The sequence below is a fragment of the Ruditapes philippinarum genome, unplaced genomic scaffold, assembly GCF_026571515.1.
Source record: "Ruditapes philippinarum isolate M1 unplaced genomic scaffold, ASM2657151v2 ctg4126_1_1_1_1, whole genome shotgun sequence".
NCBI classification, from domain to species: Eukaryota; Metazoa; Mollusca; class Bivalvia; order Venerida; family Veneridae; genus Ruditapes; species Ruditapes philippinarum.
This window is the reverse complement of record NW_026866139.1, coordinates 6149-30746: the sequence shown is the minus strand read 5'-3', so window position 1 is coordinate 30746 and position 24598 is coordinate 6149. Positions and strand designations below refer to the sequence as shown.

General features: G+C 31.2%; 1 protein-coding gene across 2 annotated transcripts; it reads right to left on the bottom strand.

Annotated features, from left to right (window-relative positions):
- Positions 1 to 494: 494 nt before the first annotated feature.
- On the bottom strand, positions 495 to 18842 carry LOC132731445 (uncharacterized). Of its 2 annotated transcripts, none has more exons than XM_060717630.1 (6): positions 18709 to 18842; positions 12866 to 13026; positions 3273 to 3479; positions 2790 to 3089; positions 2255 to 2466; positions 495 to 1293 (listed from the first exon to the last, which is right to left on the bottom strand). In XM_060717630.1, exons 2-6 carry the CDS (start codon positions 12999 to 13001, stop codon positions 1270 to 1272), a joined length of 879 nt encoding a protein of 292 aa, XP_060573613.1. In that variant the 5' UTR covers positions 13002 to 13026; positions 18709 to 18842; the 3' UTR covers positions 495 to 1269. The 2 variants fall into 2 exon arrangements, with proteins under 2 accessions (XP_060573613.1, XP_060573612.1); XM_060717629.1 differs by having other exon boundaries at positions 18612 to 18768.
- Between the last annotated feature and the right edge of the window lie 5756 nt (positions 18843 to 24598).

Genomic DNA, 24598 nt, shown 5'->3' with positions numbered 1-24598 from the left:
TATGTAGTCTGTTGTTCGCTTTGTACTGAAACATAATGGAAAACTCACATCAAGGGGCCATGCAGGGAGACATAATGGAACATATTAATAAGATATTGACGGTAAATTTTCATTTAGCGAACTTTCGATTACTACCACACCTGAATCTTTAAAGCATTTTTAAACGATGTAGAAAGTTACTGCAATACATTTTGCTTAAAAATAAATAAAAGTAAAACTAAAGTCTTTATTTTTGACAAGGGGGAAACCGACATGTCCCGATTTCTATTTTTATGGCGAAATAAATTTTCATCCTTTAAATACTTTAGTGTCTTCTTTTTAAAAAAAACAACGGTAATTCGATAGGACGCAAAAAATGTATTGCGTCAAAAGCTTTATATAGTTTATTTTCCTTTATTCATCAATTCGAATTAAAGGTTTCTGAAAAATGTAAATTAATTTCAAAAATGATATCTATACTACTGCTCAAAATATGGACAGAAAACGAGGGTAAAGATCTTGAACTGATTCACATTAAATTTTGTCGAACAATATTTGTCTCAAATAATTCAACAAAACTAATCGGACTTTATGGTTAACCAAGTAGATTCCCAATGACAATAGTACGAAAGGTTATTATGATTAGGTATTGGTGTAGATTACAAAAATTGAAAGGAAATACTGCTAAATTAAATATGAAACATGATAGTAAGTGATTTAGATAGAAATAATACATACAACGTATCTAATTGGGCATTTCAAATAAAAACAATGTTAAATAATTTACGAGTGTCAGATATCTGGCAAAATCAAGAAATCAGTTTGTTGTTGTATAAAGTTAAAAATGGTTATTTTTACCAAACACATGTCATATACACAATACAAATAAACAGTTGCTTTTTAAAAAGTGACAGCCAAAACATACGTAGGTCAAAGACACAGTAAAATGAGATAAAAGAATTCGTTAAATGAAAACAAAATAAGTTTAATCACATTGCAAAATACGTGTCAAGTGGTGTAGGTTGTGTAGGAGAAGAGGAAAGTGCAGATGATAATATTATGTATTTTCTTCCTTCCAAATAAACATTTCACAACAATACGTCAATGTTATTCACACATAGTTTTAGTACAATTAATAGTCATATACATTCATGTATTTTCTGCACAATACTTAAATAATAAAATGCAAAACTGTCATTTTGCTCTGTCGTAAAAATAGTTATCATAAACATGTGTGTGAGAGTTTTACTTTCCAAATAACTTCAATAGAAAAAAATGTTTCGAACATGTCTAGCAAACTGTTAGGTGTTTCCTCTGAAATAAATTATAAAACAATTGATTATTTTCCAAAAACAAATAAAGATATTAAGACTCCATAGAGGAGAAAAGCTAAAATTAAGAACTGTTAAGTCAAAAGCAATCAAGCTATTACACGAGGTCACTTGGAGAAAACCCCTCTTAATCGCATTTCGAAAAACGTAGTCTTTTTGACTGAAATACTCTTGTGCGTGCGACCTGGGTAGTTTCGCCGATTGAATTGTTGGAGATAATTATGTATGAAGGATAATCATTTGCTAATTACTCACTGTGGTAAGATATGTTTCGGTCGAATGTCGTCTTAAATCACTTTGACTTGCTATTAGAATTGCTGGGAACAATTGCATATAAGTGATGTGATTAAAAAGAGTTTTCTTCCAGTGACTTGATTTAAGACAACATTAAAGCTAGGTAAGTCAAACGCCACAAATCTCTCAGAAAATAACGAGCAATCCCAGACGCGTATATGTGAAAACATGTTTTCGTTTCTGTTACTTCTTTGTCAATATTATCACAACTAAAACATACAAATTTATAACAATCCGTTTCTTATGTTATGTTGTTGTTATTTGATTTTGTCAATGTAATTGAGAGAATTCCATGTTTGCTTCTACTTTAAGTAACAATAACAAATGTACAGAGCACAAACCATATAAGTAAACAAATTAAAAATAGATTTCATTAAAAAAAAATTTGTATTTATATGGCAAGCTACAATTAATATCATGCTAAGTTTCAGGGTAAAAATAACAACCTAAGTTTAGAAAAAGTGTAAGCAAAATAAACATTTTAATATTTAAGGCATTGTTCCTTTTAAGTCCTGTATAAAAATAACAATTTATTTCGACGTAGAAATGACATAAAATATGAAACAAGGATAACAACGACTAAGTATCTTTTAAAAAGTACTTATTGTTGGTAATTTTGTTCTGAAGGAAATAAACTGTATTATATTTACCATAATCTTTCTGGGTGGGTATACATGTTTTGCATGACTTCTTGTAACGATTTCAGTATTTTGAAAAGACCTCTTTCTTTCATTTTTATACGGTGTTTGCGCATTTGTTGTTTGTTGCTTGTTCGCATTTCGCCTAAGTGTAATACTTATTTTCGTAGCAAGGTGCATTGGTTCATGTTCACGACTTTCTTTCTTGGCTTTATAGATATTTCCTTTGAAAAACAATACAAACCACTAAGCATGATTTGTTCTTTTGCCGCTTGTTATTATACAGATGCTTAGAGCTAACTAGTTTTTTTTAATAATTCTGAACCGTTATTTCTTTATTTACTATTAATATATCAACATATAATGGCAAATACATTATTCAAATTTAGTCATCGGAATCAGATTTTGTACACACATACAAGTTATGCAATGTATGAGGGGGGTGACCCAGATCCTCTCATACTTATTTCAAGGAAATAAACGTTTTTTTTAAAGAGAGAGAAGATACTATTCATTATAGTTATTTAGTTAATATTTATACACATACCTTCGATCTGAAGCTCAATTTTATTGTTATTGACGTTGATTGTGTCCACGTTTATTGCAATGAATGAGCTAATGATGCGCTGACTGTGTTTTTCCAATTGTTTTACAAGGAACGTTGCATACATTGTCGGAATCATGATTGTTAAGACGGTGCTGTTCGTTGCTTGTATGCCATTGATAATGACTTCATCGACTGGGCAGACCAGTATACTTGCTACGACACTACGATATGTTTCAACTTGTTTCGGATCTGAAATTCCGTGACCTTTGATATGAAACTCGATCTGACTGTAGCCGTTTGCTGAAATAGAAGGGTTGATCAGATGGTGATAATTTTTTGTCCACATAACTGACTGAAGAAAAATAAGTCCAAATTTGATATCCTTGCTACTGTTAAAAATTTCAAATGCATTTAATGAAATTCAAAAACCAAAATTGACCTACGAGTATGTTCAAATCGATCAAGTACTTTAAAGTGTTATACCAGTTTTCTTGTTTTTAATAAAATGAAGAACTTTATCCTCGCCCAACACGTCCACATGTCTTTTCAATTTTCTGACAAGAGCTTCTTTTCCCAGAACACGAACGATTTGCTGGATATATAATATGTTGTATTGATCAATAAATCCCTCGTCTCTTAGACAATCAAACAACCCTCTTAGAGTGTCTACATCTTGAACATCTTGCACATCTGATATAAAACAATATTGTTGCTTCATTTATTTGATAATTTTGTATTTATTGTTTTTCCTTTTATTCAACTGAATCATGCAAACATTTATTTAAACTGTGTTTATATGAACAATGAAAACATAATCAATACGTTGAAACCGAAAACTAGTTTTATTGAGTTTGTTAAAGGCTCATTATTCTCCAGTAAAGTTCTTAAAGCCAATTATCCAGTGTTCTTTTGCTTCTGCTGCTTTTTGGGCATTAGTGCACTCTAGTTGATTTTTTTGTAAACCTTACGTTTACCCTTTCTAAAGAATGAACAATGTAGTCGTTTCTTAAGCAATATGTGCCTTTAATGAAATATATTGAAAAATTGATACACATTCCATACCCTAGGACCGTCACCCGAAACGTTAGTAAGTGAAAATATGACGAGCTTGTTTATGAAAAATTAATATGTATATCCCTTTAAAGTTTATATTCTTAGGATTACAGTCAACCATGCAAGCAATTTTCTGAAGTCCAAATGAGCCTTTATTTGGGGAATTTAAATGTAATTTAGTGGTTTGTGACATAATCGCGTGCATTAGTATATGAAATTAAGTGGGGCTGCATAAAAGGTTTGTGCAGTCGAAATAGTGCAATAGGTGATACTTCAGGAAATCATCTTAAAACCAAGCAGATTTAAAACGTGAAATGGGCCCAAAAATATCTCTGCTCATTCAAGATGGCCGCAATTTTCAAAAGTGACGCCATATAAATTTGACGTACATAATAGCTCATTCAGTGAATTATTTTTGTACAAACCTGGAACTAACACTAAAGCATGTATAACGTTTCTTCTTCACAAGTATTTAAATCTTTAAAACATTCCGCTTTATACCTCTCCAGAATTCAATATGGATAATAAATTAATTCAAAGCTGATATATCTCTTTTGTAGTATATTTTGTAGCTAACAATATGCATATTTCGTTTAAAAAAGTTTTAGATATATTAGATATAATCAAATTATATATAAACCACAATGTCAGTCAAGCTTTCTAAGCTTTATGTTTAAAGAAATTTATAAAAATAATAAAGAAACAAAGTGCCAATATTTTCCTATTTCTAAAACATGGATTTCTAATAGGCATGTACAAAATTAGAAATGTTACTTAGTTTCTTATAGTGTATTTGGTATTCAATTAACCCTGTGAAAACAAATTAAACAGAATACAAATTAAACAAAAACATAAAATCTGTAGGTTTTATATTTTGTCAAAGTGGTTTGGGTAGATTTATCTGATAATTGATAAACAAAAACAAAGAAACTTAATCTAATTTCTTTGCTTTTTGTTAAACTTTCCTTTTTTGTATTAAGCTATTTTTGTCTTCCTTCAGGTCTATAGGGCGTGCTGCAAATATCAGTAAATGTACAAACAGTCAAGTGTAAACATTCAATTATCAATTTTGTTGCATGATATAACTTTTTTCAATATTCTTTATTTTATCAGTTAATTGTAACGATAGTATACTAAATATACATTTAAAAATTTTCAACAAAACATGCATATTTACGAATACAAAAAATTCCTGCACAATGTTTTTATGAAAAGATAAAAATCGCGTTAAAGCTAACACAATGAGAAAAATGAATTTTGCATTACATATCATAGTCTTACTGAAGGCTTGTAAGAGTATGAATCTACTTTCATATCATTGTAATTAAGTATAATTGAATTGGCACTGTTCATGTAATAACATATCTAGACATGACATGGTGTTTTCAAAAGATAAAAAGTAAAGTTAAGGTTACTGATATCAACTAAGTGTAGTGGAATAGGTAGTATCGCTTGACCCGCATATAGTTGCTGATGATTTGAAATATGAAAAAACTGTCTCTCAAATATTATTCATATTTCACTTTCCCCATTAAACAATCCCAGATCACTCACCTAAGATCCACTGCAAGGAAATTGCAATAATTGTTTAATACATAAGTAAGATAGTATCATGTTAGGAGTATCATTTTTTCACCACACACAGTTATTTATTTATGGACTATTTGTAAAGGTTCGCTTCAAAAGAAACATTCCCAATATCTAGGCACTCAGAACTGGTTCATACAAGAAAACTCATATAGCTAAATTCCTATTTGACTACATATAAACTAAGTGATTTTGACCCTTTACAGTTTATAAAGTATAACAAGTTGATATTTTTTCTGCTCTTGTCATTGTAGTTTCGTAGATTTTTATGACAGTTTTAGGTCTATGAAAACAATAGTCATATACCCTGGAAAGACTGCAGGAGCATGATTTCAAGGCCTGCCACGATGGGCAGTTATTGCTCCGCGCCCACAGGAGTTATTTGTGTTAACTATATCTTTTGACCTGATTTATACCAATAAATCCCTTCAATTTACAGCTAAAATAAATTCGAAATGAAGAACTTCCAATTTCTATTATGTAAAGTCATATATTGGTTTCCCCTTCGGTTATTCGCAGCATGTAATACTAATGAATAAGAGCGAGAACAAATTCACGCCTCAACCGCTAGAAAGCAGTATAAAAGACAAAACAAAAATAAACTTGAATTTCATATTTCTTGCATTTGTATATTCTACAGAAAATAACTTATTATTTTGTAATACACAGTGGGTTATTTATGTAATAATTGCTTAACATGAATACGAAAGCTATAAAAAGCTAGATGATCATAAAATTGTTAAAGTCCAAAAATCTATTTATAGAGGAATTTTTAGTCTAAACGAAACGGTCATTCGTGTCGCGCTATGATAATAAATAACGAACTGGAGGATTTTGCAGGAAATAAAATGCAACTATAAATTGCACACTATATAAATTTATCGAAAAATCGAAAGAATTTATCATTTTTAAATTGTCTTTTCCTTAGGTTCTTTTCGATGATTAGCTCCTATCGTTTTTACGGCCCTGATGCTGTGAAAACTGATTATTTCAAATTGAATCGAATTATGTACACAACTTTGACGTCATCACTTATGACATCATGAACCGTAAATGACGTCATGTAACGGGCGTCCGTTCGAAAATGGCGTCACACACCGTCAACGAACAGCGAATCGGTATAAAGTTTTACACAAAACTCGTAAAAGTCTTTTTCCGATATTCGAGAAGATTTGCAAAAAGTTTAGGGAGAGGCTGCTCTGTGGATGAAGCGGTTTTAAGACAGTAGAGAGGCACCTTAAGACGACAGTCGTGCAGGTTGACCAGTGACTGTTACAGATGAAGAAACAGTGGCTGCCATTCAGGAGTACATACTCCGAGATAGACAAGTAAGTGTGGAGCACGTAGCAGCTACGTTTGCTTTTTCATATGGTACAGCTCAGGGCATTATGACTTATAGTTTATGAATGCGCCGCGTTTCAGCAAGATGGGTGCCTCGTTTGTTGACGTCTGAGCAGATGAAAGGGTGAAGGGTGAAAATGTGTCAGCAGTACGACATGAGGTATCGTGAAGAAGGCGATTACTTTCTAAATCGAGTAATAACATGTAATGAAACATGGATTCACTATTTTGAACCGGAAAGCAAACGTCAGAGTTCTGTCTTTAAGCATCCTTCCTCGCCTATCCCTACAAAAGCGATAATAAAAGTCAGCTGGGAAGGTTATGGCCATTTTATTCTGTGAAACAGACAGTGTAGTGCAAAACCACTTTGTTCCCCCGAAAACGACAGTCACTGGGAACTGTTATGCAACGAGCCATTCAGAGCAACAAGGCAAAGGCAACGTTCACAGGATGCAGCCCCCGACACACCCAAGTAGGACACCCAGAAGGCACCAAACCAAAACCTGGAGTTGACATCAAGCCACGTTGTTCTGGATACACTAGAAAAACTCGACGTCAAACTGTCACCACCCTACAGCCCGGGACTTTTGGCTGTTTGCAACTTTAAAAAAACAGTCTTCGTGGTACGAAATTTGAGTAAGGAGAGGAACGGAGGTATGCCCGTGGACATACAGCTGCGGGAGATGTCACGTGACGGGCTACAACACGTGATCAAGTCATGAGTCGAGAGATGGGACAAGTGCATTGAACGTTACTTTGAGAAGGAGTTATCATTTTAGGTACTTGAATTAAATCATTATCCCGCTATTGAAATAGTTTACGAATTTATTGATGCACCCTCGTAGTAGATTGATCTCCCAATAAATCAATTAACAATAGCTCTTTTTTATCACTAATGTCAAGTAGCTTTTATATCTTTGACTCCCACGAACATGATGTTAGTGAATTTCCTAATACCTGTCTAAAATTCAGGTAAAAATCTTCCATTATATTGATTAAAAATATTGATTAAAAATAATGTTTCACCATACAATGTGTATAACAAACAAAAATTCCTTTGCAATTCATCCCATTATTTCAATCCAGTGTGTGAGTATTTATCTTGGGCATTTTATATAACTACTGTATCTTAAATCCTAGGTATTAATACAAAAACTTAACCATTGAAAACTCTTTAAGAATATCAAGTCATCAGGACCATGTTGTTCAAAACATTGGTTAAAATTAACCAATGAATAGCTTATCCACTGGTTAAATCCTTAACAATCGGCTAGCTATAGAGTGAATAAAATTTCATTGTTCGACAGTTGGATAGTACCCTGGCTACCTAACAAGTGGACTGCGTATTTATCAGTACCACAATGCAACAGGGCTTGATAGTGATTCTGGAAACAAAATGGCTGATTTATTGATGAATAATAAAAAATGATTAGAATCAGGAAGCTCCCTTAGAATTTATTTTGCATGTTTTATGCTTTTATGTGTTTGGAATTTAACAAAAAGAATATCAAAGGCCTTAATAAAGTATCGAGAGTATTTATCTCCTAGACACACAAGAAAAAAAAACTTACTTTTTTTCAAATTTTTGATTGAAATTAGATGGATAATGTTCTAACTAAGAAAATGAGTACTGACACTTGTACGTTTTATTGAAGAATAAGAAAGTTATGACTGTTTAATCCAGGCAAAATAATGACAAAAATATTAAAATGATCTTATGTACTCAAATCATGCTAAAATGACGTGTTTTGAAGTTTCAGCATGAATTTCTGATTGAATTTTATATATTTTGGGTTTGAAACGTAAATACATCTATATATGTTGAAAAAAATTTAGACGCCAATAGAATCACCAAAGAGTTTTAATACAAATCAGGTGACTTGAACCAACCCTTTAAGTTACAATAACAGATATTTTGGATATTGTATGATTGAAACAAGTCTATGTCATTCATTTGAAATGTTCTTTAACGTTTCCAGAGTTCACTTTGACAAATATTGCAAAATCATAGCGCTCTAACCTGACCCACGCGGGTCAAGTTAGGAAACCACCATTTTATTCTTTATATGGAAAAATTTTTGTTCCATTGGCTGTCTAATATATTCATTTTGAGGGCATTTACAGAATAATGAATAACAAATTCAGAACTAAGAAATGAAAAGTTTGCATGTGTCTCCCTTTAAATGAATTTTCTGAACTACAAAAACAACAAATTTTGATTGAAAAAGGCTCCAAAAAGCACTTTTTCAGAAATGTTTCAATTTAATCGTATGCATTTCATATAGAATATTCTAGTTTAGAAAGAATAAACATATATTTTTTATTAAGAAAAATCTAGTTTTAAACAAGTTTTACTGATATTGACTGTTTTAATGATGATGGCTTACCACTGTGGTTAAGGGCATTATCCAGTGGTCATAGGATTGGTTAAAGTTAACCATTGGTTAACGCATTGGTTATCCTTTAGATAACTTTTGAACAACAGAATTTATCTACAGACATATTTTAGCTAGTGGATAGTGATTTTATCCGTTGGTTATCGCGAACCAATGCTTTGAAAAACCGGATCCAGATGTCTAGTAGTTTATCGTCATTTGCTACATTTCTTGCCGGGACGCCGTTTAATGATGCTTTGCATCAATTGTTCTCTTGTATCATGATATACATTTTGACGCGAAACATTCAAAGGACATTTTGAAAAGTAAAGTCTATGAAAGTTTTTGTTTTGGCTTACATACATATGGATTTTTATATAATCCTTACCATGATTAGTTGTTGATATTACTAGTATAAAAGGAATGACATTATAGGTTAAAAAATGTATATGCTTTGATATTTTTTATCATCTTATATTTCTGACTACAGTAGTGAAACAAGCAGAACAATGTTGCACTACTGTCATGTTACATTTAAAATTCTTGAAAGTCTTTGTTTTATTAAATGGAATTACTTTCCGTACCAGGTAGGCACCAGGAAAAGCATATTTTTATATTAAATACCTGGCCCTCTCTCATGGACAGTGTATAATTATGCAAAAGTGATTTACAAAACATTCGATATAATGTACAATAGTACTTAATTTGAATAGAACATGACCAGCATTTGCGTAGGAATTATTTGGTAAATATCTGCAATGAGCTAATTGGACAACGCCATGTTTGTTCTCAAAATCGTGAATACTTCCTACTCAATATTGGTTTTTCTAGGATTAAAACTAGAAACCACATCGCTTTCAAAATTATGAAAGCTCGCCGATGATTGGCTGTGTGGATAGATACCCCGCCGATGATTGGCTGTGTGGATAGATACCAGAAATAATTTCGTATATGGTCACGCTCAGATCTTAAAGCGGAACGTTATTTAGATATGATTTTAATCAGATTTGTTTATAATAAATCATGGACAAAGAGGTGAAAATCTATCATGCACCAGGGGTTACTATGTTTATATGGACTCATATAGGAATATAATTATTCAGATCCTCTCATGTGAAACAATTCTGAGAAACTAGATATTGAGCTGGTTATTTTAATTTGTTTCACAAATAATGTATGTTTTGACAAAATTGACACACCAAATATGATCTTATTACTTACATTTATTAAAGAATGGTGACATTTTTCCAACAATGGATCTTAGGTGCGTGTTCTAGGGTCATCATTGTATAAATAGACAAATAAAAAAAGAGATATAACTTATCTACGAAATTTATTGATATTTAAACTAACCCACTTGACCCAAATGAAGTCAAAAAACCTTTGTTAAAAAAAAAACAATATTATTTAATGGGAAACATTTGCATAAGAATTCACTGACAAAAATGGAGAAATAGAAATAAGTTACCAGTGTAAATTTCTTTTATGATTATCGGATAAACACCCCACCCACTTTGTCAAAATAAAAACAACAACATATTTTATGTTTTTCTTACATTTTTACAACAAACCACTATTGTTTATTCAATATCAAATAAGATATAAAATAACTTCTTTAATATCTTACAAAGATTTAAAAAAACAACAAATAAGACAAATATGCAAACAATTGCGATTTTCCCTTGATAATTCTTGAATCGAAATCAACATAATTTGTGCTACAAATTATACTATAAAAATGATAAATATGCAACTGTTTTGCATGAAATAGGTGGCCATATTGGTCGCTATCTTGGGTTGAGAAGAGGTTTGAAAGCGGAATTTGCAAGATTTAAGTTTTTGTAAAGGAAACACTATATACATATTGTAATGTAAGTTTCAGGTCTTTACAAAAGTTTTGGCTGGATACATCAAATTTATATGGCGCCCATTTTGAAAATGGCGGCCATCTTAAATGAGCAGGGATATTTTAGGGCCAACTTCACTTTTAATAACTACATTGTCTAAAGATGATTTCTGCAAAGTTTCATGCTTGTATCACAGAACAAATACAAAGCAAAAATATGAAAATTTGCAAGGAAAGAAAACAGCAACAAAAACAAAAGAAACAATAAAACTAGAAATGTGTCCAAAGGACACGGATGCCCCCACACGCCACTGTTCTGTCAATCTTATGACTCTAGGTCAAATATTTTTTGGACTACATGTGCCACAAGTTGAAAACTAAAAATCAACAAAGGGCCATAATTCTGTTAAATTTGGTCGCAGCAAAAATTCCTTCCTTTACTACCATCTACACATTAAGGTTGTTAATCCCTGGAAGTTTAAGCAAAATCTGCCATCCTGTTTAAGAGGAGTTTCGTTCACAAAATTTCTACATAGTATATAGTGAAAAAATCAACAAAGGGCCATAATTCTGTTAAATTTGGTTGCAGCAAAAATTCCTTTCTTTACTACCATCTACACATTAAGGTGGTTCATCCCTGGAAGTTTAAGCAAAATCTGCCATCCGGTTTAAGAGGAGTTGCGTTCACAAAATTTCTACATAATATATAATGAATAAATCAAAAAAGGGCCATAATTCTGTTAAATTTGGTTGCAGCAAAAATTCCTTTCTTTACTACCATCTACACATTAAGGTTGTTCATCCCTGGAAGTTTAAGCAAAATCTGCCATCCGGTTTAAGAGGAGTTGCATTCACAAAATTTCTACATAGTATATAGTGAAAAAATCAACAAAGGGCCATAATTCTGTTAAATTTGGTCGCAGCAAAAATTTCTTCCTTTACTACCATCTACACATTAAGGTTGTTCATCCCTGTAAGTTTAAGCAAAATCTGCCATCCGGTTTAAGAGAAGTTGCGTTCACAAAATTTCTACATAGTATATAGTGAAAAAATCAACAAAGGGCCATAATTCTCTTAAATTTGGTCGCAGCAAAAATTCCTTCCTTTACTGCCATCTACACATTAAGGTTGTTCATCCCTGTAAGTTTAAGCAAAATCTGCCATCCGGTTTAAGAGAAGTTGCGTTCACAAAATTTCTACATAGTATCTAGTGAAAAAATCAACAAAGGGCCATAATTCTGTTAAATTTGGTCGCAGCGAAAATTCCTTCCTTTACTGCCATCTACACATTAAGGTTGTTCATCCCTGTAAGTTTAAGCAAAATCTGCCATCCGGTTTAAGAGGAGTTGCGTTCACAAGATTTCGGGACGTACGGACGGACGGACTGACGGACGGACGGACAAGTGCAACGCTATATGCTCCCACATTGTGGGGGCATAAACAGAACAATAAATCGAAAAACAACAAAAAGACAACATCAACAAAAACAGCAACAACAACACCCCTCCAAATAAACAACAACAACCAAAACATCAACAAAAAAGCACTGACCCGGTATATGTGTTTTCTGTATACTTATACGGTCAACACGACACGCACCTGCTCAGTGATATCTGTTCATTGTTAAATACAATATCCCTCAAATTGACACGGACACTTTATTTAAATGTACATAGCTGTGTCATTGACTTTGACCCCGTGACGTGCATTCTGTATTGTATTAGTTTCAGTGGTGGGGATCACATTCAAATTTTGGAAATATATTAGATTGTATCGCAGCCAAAAGGTTACATCGTGTTGAATACGATTTAGAACTCTTGCTTTTATGTGAAATGCAAAGCAGAATATTGACTTCATTAACTAAAATTACTTACGTTTAAATCGTTGTTTGAGATCATCCAGTTCCTCTCTTTTAATTACTATTGAGAGGTCGGCGAGAAGATTATTGAATACATAGTCTGCTGGAGGTGGCCTAGGCCAAGTCGGCGATGCGTTAGAACCAGATGCCATAGCAAATTGTTATGTAACGGAAAACCTTAATAAGAAAATGAAATGATCAATTTCCTTTAATAAAAACAAAGATTATCATAAATTTACAGCTAAAATTGAAATTAAAATAGCTTTTACCCATATAATTCTAATGAGCTGTTTGAGAATGTTTGGGAATGTTTTGAATGGAAACTTTATTTTTGAATTTTAGCCAAGGAGTCTGGAAAGGGAATTTTCCTCAAGTTGATAATCTAATTGTTAAATCAAATCAGTGAACTAACGAAAAAAAATAAAATAATATTATAATTAGTCATGAATCATTGTTAATTTGATAACAAGATTATAAAAATAATAAAATAGGTTTCTTCTACTTTCACAACTAATGATCTTTTCCTAGCATTAAACTATCATTGGTTACTAAACACTTTTATCTTTATTTAACAATCAAAACAAATAAAAACTTTATAAAACCGTAACTATAGTCTGTCCCACCAAATTTGAATATTCCATTTTTTATTTAATATAATAGTAAAATCATACAAATTAATGTCATGTTAACCCTGACGTCAATATCTCTAGGCATGTTTTTCTTTTTTTTCCATAAAGTAAGTAAAATGGTCAAAATTATATTTTTTCCCGTTGACTTACGCTGTAACCTGACGTGACGTCCATTTCAAAATGGCGGCGCCCATACTGACGCTATTTAGGATTCGTCTCACAGTTAGCGTGAAATGTTCTCGGTAAGTATTTGATTATTCTTATTTAATTACTGGTCAATAGCTAAATATCATTAAAATGAAAAATAAGAACAAAGTTGGTGTCAAAAATGCAATTTTACTAGGAACCATTATTTAAAATAATCACTATAAAATCATTTGAAGTGAAATACCAGTGACCGCTTTATAAATTCTCACATACAAAAGATTTATATAATTATCATTATATACTGTCGTATTTTATATTTTACATTTTATGAAAAAAGAGCAATGAAGTGCGTTTCAATCAAGCGCGTATATTGAATACCGCAACCGTCGTAGGGGAACAGGAACACTAGCTAGAAGACTAAGAATAATGGTTCTTCGCTTATGTTTACTTAACATAATTCTGTAGTTAGCTGAATTGTGTTCATTAGTATACATCAAGTCTATTAAAAATAATTACATTGACCAGGTCCGATGGGATACAATAATATGTTACCCTTCTTATTTCGGGCGCGATGTTCGTGTGCTAAAACTTTCCGTAAGTTAACAGAAACCTGACTTTAGGAATCGCCAACAAATACTACCTTATCATGCAAATCTGACAATAAATATATAGAAAGGGGAACTGATTCACTATATGTTCAGCATTGTTTTGCTTGTAAGCACATTGTCGACTTTATTTAACTCCCTCGCATATGAGCGAAAAAATGTAAATTATAAGAATATAATCATGCTTTCTTGTTTGAGCAACCAAACGTAGGCCGATAAAATTTAAGCTCGTTTATACAGATTTATCTTTCCGTCTCACAATTAAACAAAATGTCCAGAAATACCGGCATTGATTTGATATTATTAATAGTAAGTTTAAATATGAGCATTCAATAAGGGACAATATTTTTTTTATGTACACTGACAATGTTTCATATAATATTATTACGAAGGGGAGATCGAGCCAAAGAGAAAACCGAGTGAATATGAAAATATTCAGTTAAAAAAAACAATAGCTTGTTTTTGTGCGGGAGAATAAAAACAACCACATATTGTATATTTTGTACCTAAAAGTGTAGGCCTAGTTTTACAGGATTTGAAGTCTTGAATAACGAGATAATATGTAGGAAATCATTTCTGAGAAATAGATCTATAAAAATTATTTTTAAAAACATAAGATCAAAACGAAGGTTATATGTGAAAAAATGTCATAGTGTTTAAAATTATTTGAATGATAACGTTATTTTAAGTTTTATTGTTAATATATGAATTAAAGGTGCAATTTAAACAGCTACTGCAAAATCTGGGTTTACAAAAAAATATTTTAAATGTGATCAAGACAAATTTATCTCAAAGCTTAAAATTATCTGTATGAGGTTACCTATGTCTCTCTGCTCTCTCTCTCTCTCTCACGCGCGCGCGAGGCATTTTTGTTACGTCATATATTTCGTAAATTGTTGTTGACTTGACTAACTAGACTAAGCTAATAAAGTTTTTTTCGTCAGGAAGTAAAAATACTCTGGATCATAGTTCATGTCAGTCAGGAGTTTTACAGTAAAAACTGCGATCTACGGAACTGGATAGAAACTGTCAATGAAGAAATCTTCAGAATGCAAATTTCAGTTTTACTTGACGTTTATAATTTGATTATTTTGTTTGTTTGTTTGGATTTTTACGGCAAGTCAACACATAACTGGCCATATCGTACCGAATTCTATAATAGGCTTAAAATGTTACCTTTAACTTTGTAAATGACAATAAAAATGAGCCAATTAGATCCTAGAATACAAGTTTATCTCTTTCAAATAATCAATGATGTTTTTGATGGAATTGTATTAAAGAGTTCTCTGTGTGAATTTACACAATAAAATCTATTACGGACCTGTGAAAAATCATGACATTCAAGAAGAAAATGCTTGACAGTAAAATTTTCATTACAAGCTACACAGAAAAGGGCATTGTCATTCGTGTGGAGATAAGAGTGGGTAATTTTAGTGTGTCCAATTCGGCATCGAAGAACTGTTTGATCATGGCGGTTTGACAGAGGTAGAGATAGTGACACATCAAGAGATGGGTTTATATCGTGAAGTTTATTAAAAACGACATTGTTCCAATTTGCTTTCCATTATGATGATACGAGTTTATTTATAGCCGGTCTAACATCACAAGCAGGTAACAATAAGTCATTTGAAAATTTAATGATTGTTTAGCTAAATCATCTACTTTTTCATTTCCTCGTATACCTACATTACTTTGAATCCAATATAATTTAACATATTTTGTTTTAAGTATATCATGAAATCGTAAACGAAGTTCCCTTATCATGATGTTGTTAGATTTTTTATTTTGAATGGATATTAAAACAGAAAGCGAGTTTATCACAAATTTATCATGGGTATGCTGTACTATGTATGACAATGCTAAATCTATAGCTTTTGCTTTAGCAGTAAAAATTGATGCATTATCTGGTAACCTCAGACTTGATGTAAAATTATTTTCAAACACAGCGCACCCACCTTTTGAACCGTCCGTATAAATATGTATAAAATCTTCATGTTCTTCCTTAATTGCTAGAAACTTCTCTTTGAAATGTTCAGATGGATTTGATGACTTTTTTATATTTGAAAGGTTAATATTTATTTTCGGGGAATTTTAAGTCCAAGGTGGAATATCCTCATCGTCATTTTGAAGGATACTGTCTGGATTAATTTTAAGTTTATCTAAATCATCATCTTTTAAACGAAGGTTTAATGGTTTAATTTCCATTGGTTTGTGAACAAATATTTCAGTATAACTTGGTTTGAAAATAATATTTTTAGCTGGATTTTTGCTATTACTAGATGAAATTCTAGTTGCATATTGAAGTGATAGTTTTTTTTCGACGAAGATGAAGCGGTGGTTCCCCAGCTTCCGCATATAGACTTTCTACAGGTGAGATGCGAAAAGCACCTAAAGCTAAACGTAAACCCTGGTGATGTATGGTATCTAGCATTTGAAGATATGATTTTCTTGCAGACCCATATACTACAGAACCATAATCTAATATTGATCGTATAAGACTTCTGTATAATTTCAGTAATGTGGAGGAATTTGATCCTCAATTTGTTTTTGATAAAACCTTTAGTAAATTTAAAGCTTTTAGGCAATTAGTTTTCAAATGTTTAATATGTGGTATAAATGAAAGTTTTTTTATCAATTAATATAATTCCTAAAAACTTAGCTTCATCAACTACTGGAATTTAAGAACCAGATGTGTAAAGTTCTGGGTCATTATGGTGTTTGCGCAATCGACAAAAATGAACACATTGAGTTTTTTACTTTGAAAATTTAAAGCCATTTTCTATTGCCCACTTTTGAATTTTATCTAAATTTTGTTGAAGTTGCCTTTCAATTGTTCTCATACTCTTCGATCGATAGCAGATAAGAAAATCGTCTACATATAGAAAACAATCTATGCCTGGTGCAAGAACGCTAGCAATATTGTTTATTTTAAGGCCAAAATGTGTAACAGAAAGTATGCTTCCTTGAGGAACACCTTGTTCCTGTTGGTGGTCCTCAGAAAAAGTTGAACCAAATCTTACTTTAAAGTGCCCGTCGTTTAGAAATCCAGAAATGAAAAGAGGAAGTCTGCCTTAAAGTCAAGCATCCTTTAGATCTTTTAGGATACCATATTTCCAAGTAATATCATAAGCATTCTCAAGATAAAAGAAAATCGATACCAGGTGTTGTTTATTTACAAAGGCTTCTCTAATTATAGTTTCAAGTCGGACAAGAGGATCGTTTGTACTTCGCTGTTTACGAAAACCTGACTGAAAATTAGTGATAATTCCATTATTTTCTAGATACCAAACTAACCGATTATTTATCATTCTCTCGAATGTTTTGCAGAGGCAACTTGTTAGTGAAATTGAACGATAGTTTGCAGGTTTAGAGATAGGAATAACCAACGCATTTTTCCAAGTGTTGGGAAATTTACCAGATACCCAAATTTCGAGAAGCAAGTTAAGAGATTGGGGTGGGTAATGTTTAAGAAACTGGTAGTAAATTTCGTCCGAGCCTGCAGCACTATCTTTTGCAGATTGGATTGAATAAATTAAGTCATCAATAAAGAAAAGGGAATTATAGTCTTCATCGTTTGTTGAAGTAAAATTAATATGCTCTTTCTCAGCTTTACATTTATAAAGATCTATTTCGAGATTCACAGGGATTCTAAAAGTAGGTGAAAGCTCTATTCCATGCGACTCCATGTTCTTTTTGCTTATCATTCATGTTTTTTTGAAGTTTTGCATCATGCATCACCTAAACTGTTACATCTTGTAGATCCAGCTTTGTTAAATAACCATGTAATGACCCCGGGAAACTCAAGTATATTTTAGAAACATGACACATGCTTTCTCCTGTTCATCTTCAAATGAAGAGTACTTTGGCAATGGCTACGGAAAATAAACAACAGAGATTTACCGAGGAAAAATCAAAATTTGGTTTTAAAAGAAAAAAAAGACACTTTAGAAAAATCCCTAGGGTGGCTTTTTTTTTAGTTTACAAAAATAGTTTAATTTTTATTCAACCTCGTTTTATTAATTCAGACCATGCAAAAGTTCATTTCCATTTTTAATGGGACAGACTATAGTTTAATATTCTTATAATAAAAAAGATAGTGCCAATTAACTGCATTAAATGACAGGTGGTAAGGTTCTTACATGACACTATTTTCCCATCTTTATCAATTTAAACACAATAATAAAACACACAGTTTAAAGATATAGGTCCTTTTGATTAATAATTGACTTTTGAATAAGAACTTTATATTTTAATCATGAAATACAATAAATTGAAAAACAAACTTTTCGTATCAACCATTTAACATTATTTGTTTAATTATTTTCAGTTTTACAGAAAATGGCCTTTTTTTGAACCGAAACCGAAATAAAGTTTTACATACCTTTGTGAGAGACGCGTTGCTTTATATCTATTCCATAAGATTGATATTTTATTCTTTATAAAATAATTATTATTTCCTAAATCTTTAAGGGTCGTACCTCTTGTAGAAGCTATGATATAATGTTTCCTCATATACGCCCAAAATGTTATATACTAATTTTATAACATAACCTTAATATATATATAGAGTACCGGTAACTATTAAAATGCGTTTATCTATCTATATTGCTGATTTCATTTTTAACGTGGCCTACATTATTTATTTGCACTCCTTTATCAGAACATACTATTTTTATACTTCTAGGGAAGAAGGGATATGCCGAATACTAAAATTTAACTAAAATATTAGCTTTATATACAGATAGATTTAAGGATGATAGGATGCATTAATGGTAACTTGCAAGGTGATTGACAAATGATTAAAAACTCATTTTAGTACAAATAGCATTTTATTACGATGTATTCACTTGAATATGGCTCACTTATCTATGTTGTTAAGAAATGTATAATACGAGATTTTTGATTGTTTGAAATGTGTTCCTTTATTGAATTAGTAAAAGCCTTAAAATAAAGTAAAACAGAATCCCTAAAAAACACAAAAAACGACGGAATTGAAATGTTTTGTACCATATTTGACGGAAATGGTACGTGCATGCTGTCGTCCATGTCCCCTCCAAATTAGGCAGAATTTAGCATTTACACACGAAAATGGTGAAAATGTAATTTAAAAAACATCCGCAGATGTGTTTATTAGGATAATTACTTGATATTTTAATGTCATCGGTTGTCGTCAGTACGACATTATAAAACATCATAAGGTATTATATTGCAAAGCAAATTAAGTCTTTTTTTATATTCTTTCCTCATAAAGAAGACCTCTCTTTAAAGGCTTTAATTGTTACTTAAAAAAATCAATAGGTGGAGAGGGACTTCTTTCATATAACAGACATATACCAAATACGTATAACCATGTTATTATTAATTACACACTAAATCATACACAATGGCTATTTTAACAAATACAAACTTTAAATAATTTTGTCAGTATGAAGAATATACAGTTTATTTATTTACAACATCATTTGCATTGTATTCAGTTTAAAAGATCTTTTTTATACCAAAACATTTTTTAAAAAGTAACGTTACCCATAATAATAGCATGTTTATAAAGACACAGTGACCTTCTGTCTTCTTCTCAGAATTGGATATTTTATCTAATAATTTACATATAAATTGCATAAATTGTATTGGATATATATAAATTATATATATAAAGACTATGTTTACTGCTTACTTGATAATCCTTTTTTAAAAGAAAATTTAAAGTGATGTCATGTTCCTTTTAAATACATACTCTTTATTCTTTTTTGTATCGAAACCGAGACTGTAGACGCTGCAACTGTATCTATAAAAAATTAGTGTTTACTGAACCCCATTTTGTTTGCTGCCTTAACGTATGTAACATTTAAAGCACTTAATATTTGGTGTTATACATTTACAAATGCAACAACTATTTAAATTATTTCAATGGTTACAAAATATGCTTATTTCTTAGTAAAATTAAGCTTGATATTTTAGACTTGTATCTTTTACTCAACATAAAAGGACGCAATATTTAAGTCTTAGTAATGACACGTTTAGTTGAACTTTATTAAAAGGAATGACAGACGTAAATCGATCGGACTATATGGAAAAATATGACATGTCCAAACGATGTTATAACCATTTTGAAAATAAACAAAATCCCGCCCATCAAGTTACGATAATGATGAACTGCATACCGTTTTCATAAATATAAACTAGATATGTACAGGTACATACATGTACATCTGAACTGCTGGACACTTCGACTGTGAACACATCATCTATCTATATGGATGGCGCCAACGTTTCCATCATATCTAATATGAAGACTACTGTAAATTATAAATGACTGTTATAATACATAAATAACCGTTAGGTATAAGGTTAATTGTATTCTGTTTGAGCAGATGTACCATGTTTGTTAATGAATTGATACGTTCTCGTGATATGCTCAGATGGACAATAGAATGGTTACAATTGCAGTGATTTCTTTCTTGTTTGTTAATGAAAAAAGTATTATTCAAATTTGAGCACTATTGGAGTTGTGAATTAAAATTCCTTTTACATTTTTTTTTTCTCACTATTGTATATAACTAGAATATTTAATATAACTATTTAAAAAAACATCTTTCTCCCATGACCAAAAGTAATATTCCTCAACCAAATAAGTATGTACGTTACTAGTCTCAAACACACAAATCAATTAAAATAGGACCATTTATTGACCAAAAAAAAACATCCGTTGATGTGTGAAAATGATTTTTGAAATGTTTGTAGATAAAACGCTTAAAGGGTATAAAAAAAACTAAAAAGTTCAAAAACAAATTTAAATTTATGTATAATGGGAAAAAACACTAAACGTCTAAACAAAGAAGGAAAAATCAATCACGATAACCCGACCAAGTCAAGAAAATTATAAATTGATAAACAATGTATTAGCTTTCGATTCACTCTTAATTTGATTAGTATAAGATATACTTGCTGATATCATGTTATAAATTTGTCATAGGTCAAATCAGTGTATTTGAAGTCGAAGAACTGGACAATTATTTATATGGACTTATTATTTAATATGTTATTATAAAAACGAGTTGGATTGAATTTCTATTCATGTTCATGCTAAAATGTTGTAATCTATTTGCTTATAATGATAATAACGAGCTAAAAGACAGTCAACACACCGGGTGGTTTAATCACGACATGGTATTCTTTCAAAAGATAAACGCATGTTCTGTTACAGCAATCAGTAAAGTACGGAAAACGATTATAAGCTATGGACTCGCATTTTATTACATAGAATGACACGTAATGTTATTTTCTTATAAAGTATAAATCAAACCTTATCATTTCCACTTAAAATCATTGGTTTACGATTGGACTGAAATACAAGTATAGTTTTTACAATTCAAAACTTACTTTAAAAGGAAATCATAAATTATATTTCAGTACTATAATGTGTTTGGTATAATATGTTTACAAGTAAAGTATTAGCTATTTTATACGGTATTACGTAAACCACATCAAGGAAGAAAAGAAAAATGATGTCATAAAAAACTCCTATCCTTGTTGCCGTTATTTTAAAATAATATTTTGCTCTTTTATGTAAATCTGTAGATACGAGGGATGTCCGGAATGTTAATATACTTCTTCATTTTTTTACTTTAAAACAATACATTCGTTGTACAAATTGTGTCAGCATAAATATACATATATAGTGAACACATTTACAAAAAAATTACTGAATTGTGATTTACGTTGACTTTGTATTTTAATAGTATTTACATACAACATATATACATCGTCATGGAGCACTTTGATAACGTCAAAGCCGTCAAATGAACAAGTTGCCTCTAAAATTTTTGGTCAATTTATGTTTTGAAATAAACAATTTAATCTCAGTTGGTGTCAGTTTAGCGTTTCTATGAAGTTAAAGAACATTATGTTGCTCCTCCCTTGAATTTGACGTCATGTTTGCAACACAGAATTTACGCACCTTCATTACCTATAACTGTCGTTAATATGCTGTTTACTTGCGCATGACGTCATAATTTTCACTTAATATCATGCAATAGTATCCTATAATGTCACAATAACAAAACGAGATTGTTCGCTAAAATTTCAATTTTTAGCAACTTGTTATTCAAGTAGCTATAGTAAAGAAATCAAAGTGCTCCGTGACTAGTTGATCATGTTACCATTGGTGCTTTGCGAATATTACTTTTATCATACTTTTCAAACTTAGAAATATGTTGCAAATATATTCCTTTCTAAAATATATAATAATCACATTGATAAGACTGCTTATAATAATTTTAAAGCCTTGTCTACGATCTTTCCGGACAGCCCTCGTAATGATATAAAACGCAATAAATGTTTGCACCTTATTTACTATCCCGCATTTACATATACCAATACTCAATTATTAAGCTTTGTCTGTCAGGGTAGTTATAAAAGAATGAAATATGAGTCTCATAGAAATGATATAAGGCATTCATACTGTGATAGTTATTCTGACTTATTATAATGTAGATAATTGAGCTTCCGAAATTATGTATAAAGTCTTATAAATAAAATTAGTTTAATGATTTGAATACGATCTTTAATCGAAAAAGAAACAAGAAAAAAAAAAAACGTTTAAGAATGTTTTCATTCTACTAACTTGTACTTCTTAAGTTATTCATGTAATCATGTAATTCAAAAATCATTAAATGTAAACATCACACTTAATTATGTTAAACTGGTTTTGGTTGAGTATGTACCTAACGATGAATTATAATGTAATAATACAGTGTATACGACAATAATAGATCTTTAAGGTCCAAGAATGATATATTTCTATGACGTATTTCATATAAATAATGATTTCAATAAATTCTATTAGTTCATCTAGTAATATTTTAAAAGAAATAACGCTCAAATATGCCGATCTCTGTTCTTAGTGCTTTACACCATAAATCGAAAATGTTGCGTAAAATTGTGCTTGCTTGCATTTGTTCATAACGCATCCATTTTTCGATTTCATATTTGATTAAAAATCTTATATTATTTCAAGTCCATCTGTATTTAAATTTCATTTTTTTTGTTTTATCTGAAATTTTATCTGTTATCTTTTTTTCTAGGTTTTTCTAGATTTAACAAATACTGGATTTCTTATAATTTAAGGAAGACTTAAAAATAGATGCATTTATTATTATCCCTCATGAACAGACTCTAGATTATATCGAGTCTGCAATCCTCATGCATTTGTGTTTATTGTTTCCCCAAAAAACATTGTTTCGTCTTATAACTATGCATATTGCGACACCAAACTTGTTGTACGTCAATGGTTTGAAGATAATCATATATGATAGTAACTACTCTGAATAAACCTGCTATTTTAACGTCGTTTTTTTTCCTGTTCCTTCGGAATCATTGATTCAAGTTAGTGTTGAAAATATGACGGTGCTAGACAGGATTAGAGAGTTTGCACATTGAATTATCTTTCGTGAATAGACTCAATCAAACCGAGTTTGCAATTTCATTGCTACTAAAAGATCATCACTTTTTCAAAATTTTATCCTTCACAACAGCAGGTGTCAAGTGACAATTTGCAGCTGTTGCCCCGTACTTTACGTCAGTGTTTTTTAGTCCTTCGGAATAACTTATTCAGCACATAGGTTTTTAAGAGTAAACGATGCTGCATATTACATTATCTCGCATGAATAAACACAATCCGAGTCCGTTTTTCCAGATTCCTATATTTTAGATTATTTTCACCTCTTTTTAACATTAAATTTTAAGTTGTTATGAAATTAATCAAGGGTTAACATTCTTTATATTACACGGCAAACCGAAATTATTTTAATCTGTTCATTATGACTGTATGTTTAGATTCTGTTTTGTGTTTAATTCATCATCTGTACGTTCTGTATCATCTTTCACACTTCTGACTCCTTCGTACTTTGTAATCTTTTCGGCTTAGATATAAAATACGACGTCTAATGGAAATGATGAAACGGTGTTCGTCATAAAACAGGAATGATTGGGACCCTGCAAAGTATGTGTGAGATTCCTTGTGTCGTGGAATTCGTAGCCTCCTCGATAAACCCCCTGAAGGCAGAAGATAGGTTTACGACTGATCTGTTTCAATAGAATGCCAATGGATTGGTAATAAGATATTGTAACTAAAATTATAGCAGTCTCGTCTTGATGTTGCTTTTCATGAACGGAAGTGATGATGGATGCGACTGGCAATGCTCACTTTCGCAGTGTAAACAGAACTTATCACTTATATTAGACAGTGTAACTTCCGAATTCCGGATTACGAAATCCGAATAATTTTCAGGGTCCGAACATTTAGGTTATATCTGATAAATGTTACTCCAAATAAATATGCATTCATTTGTTATTGAAAATTTTGACTAA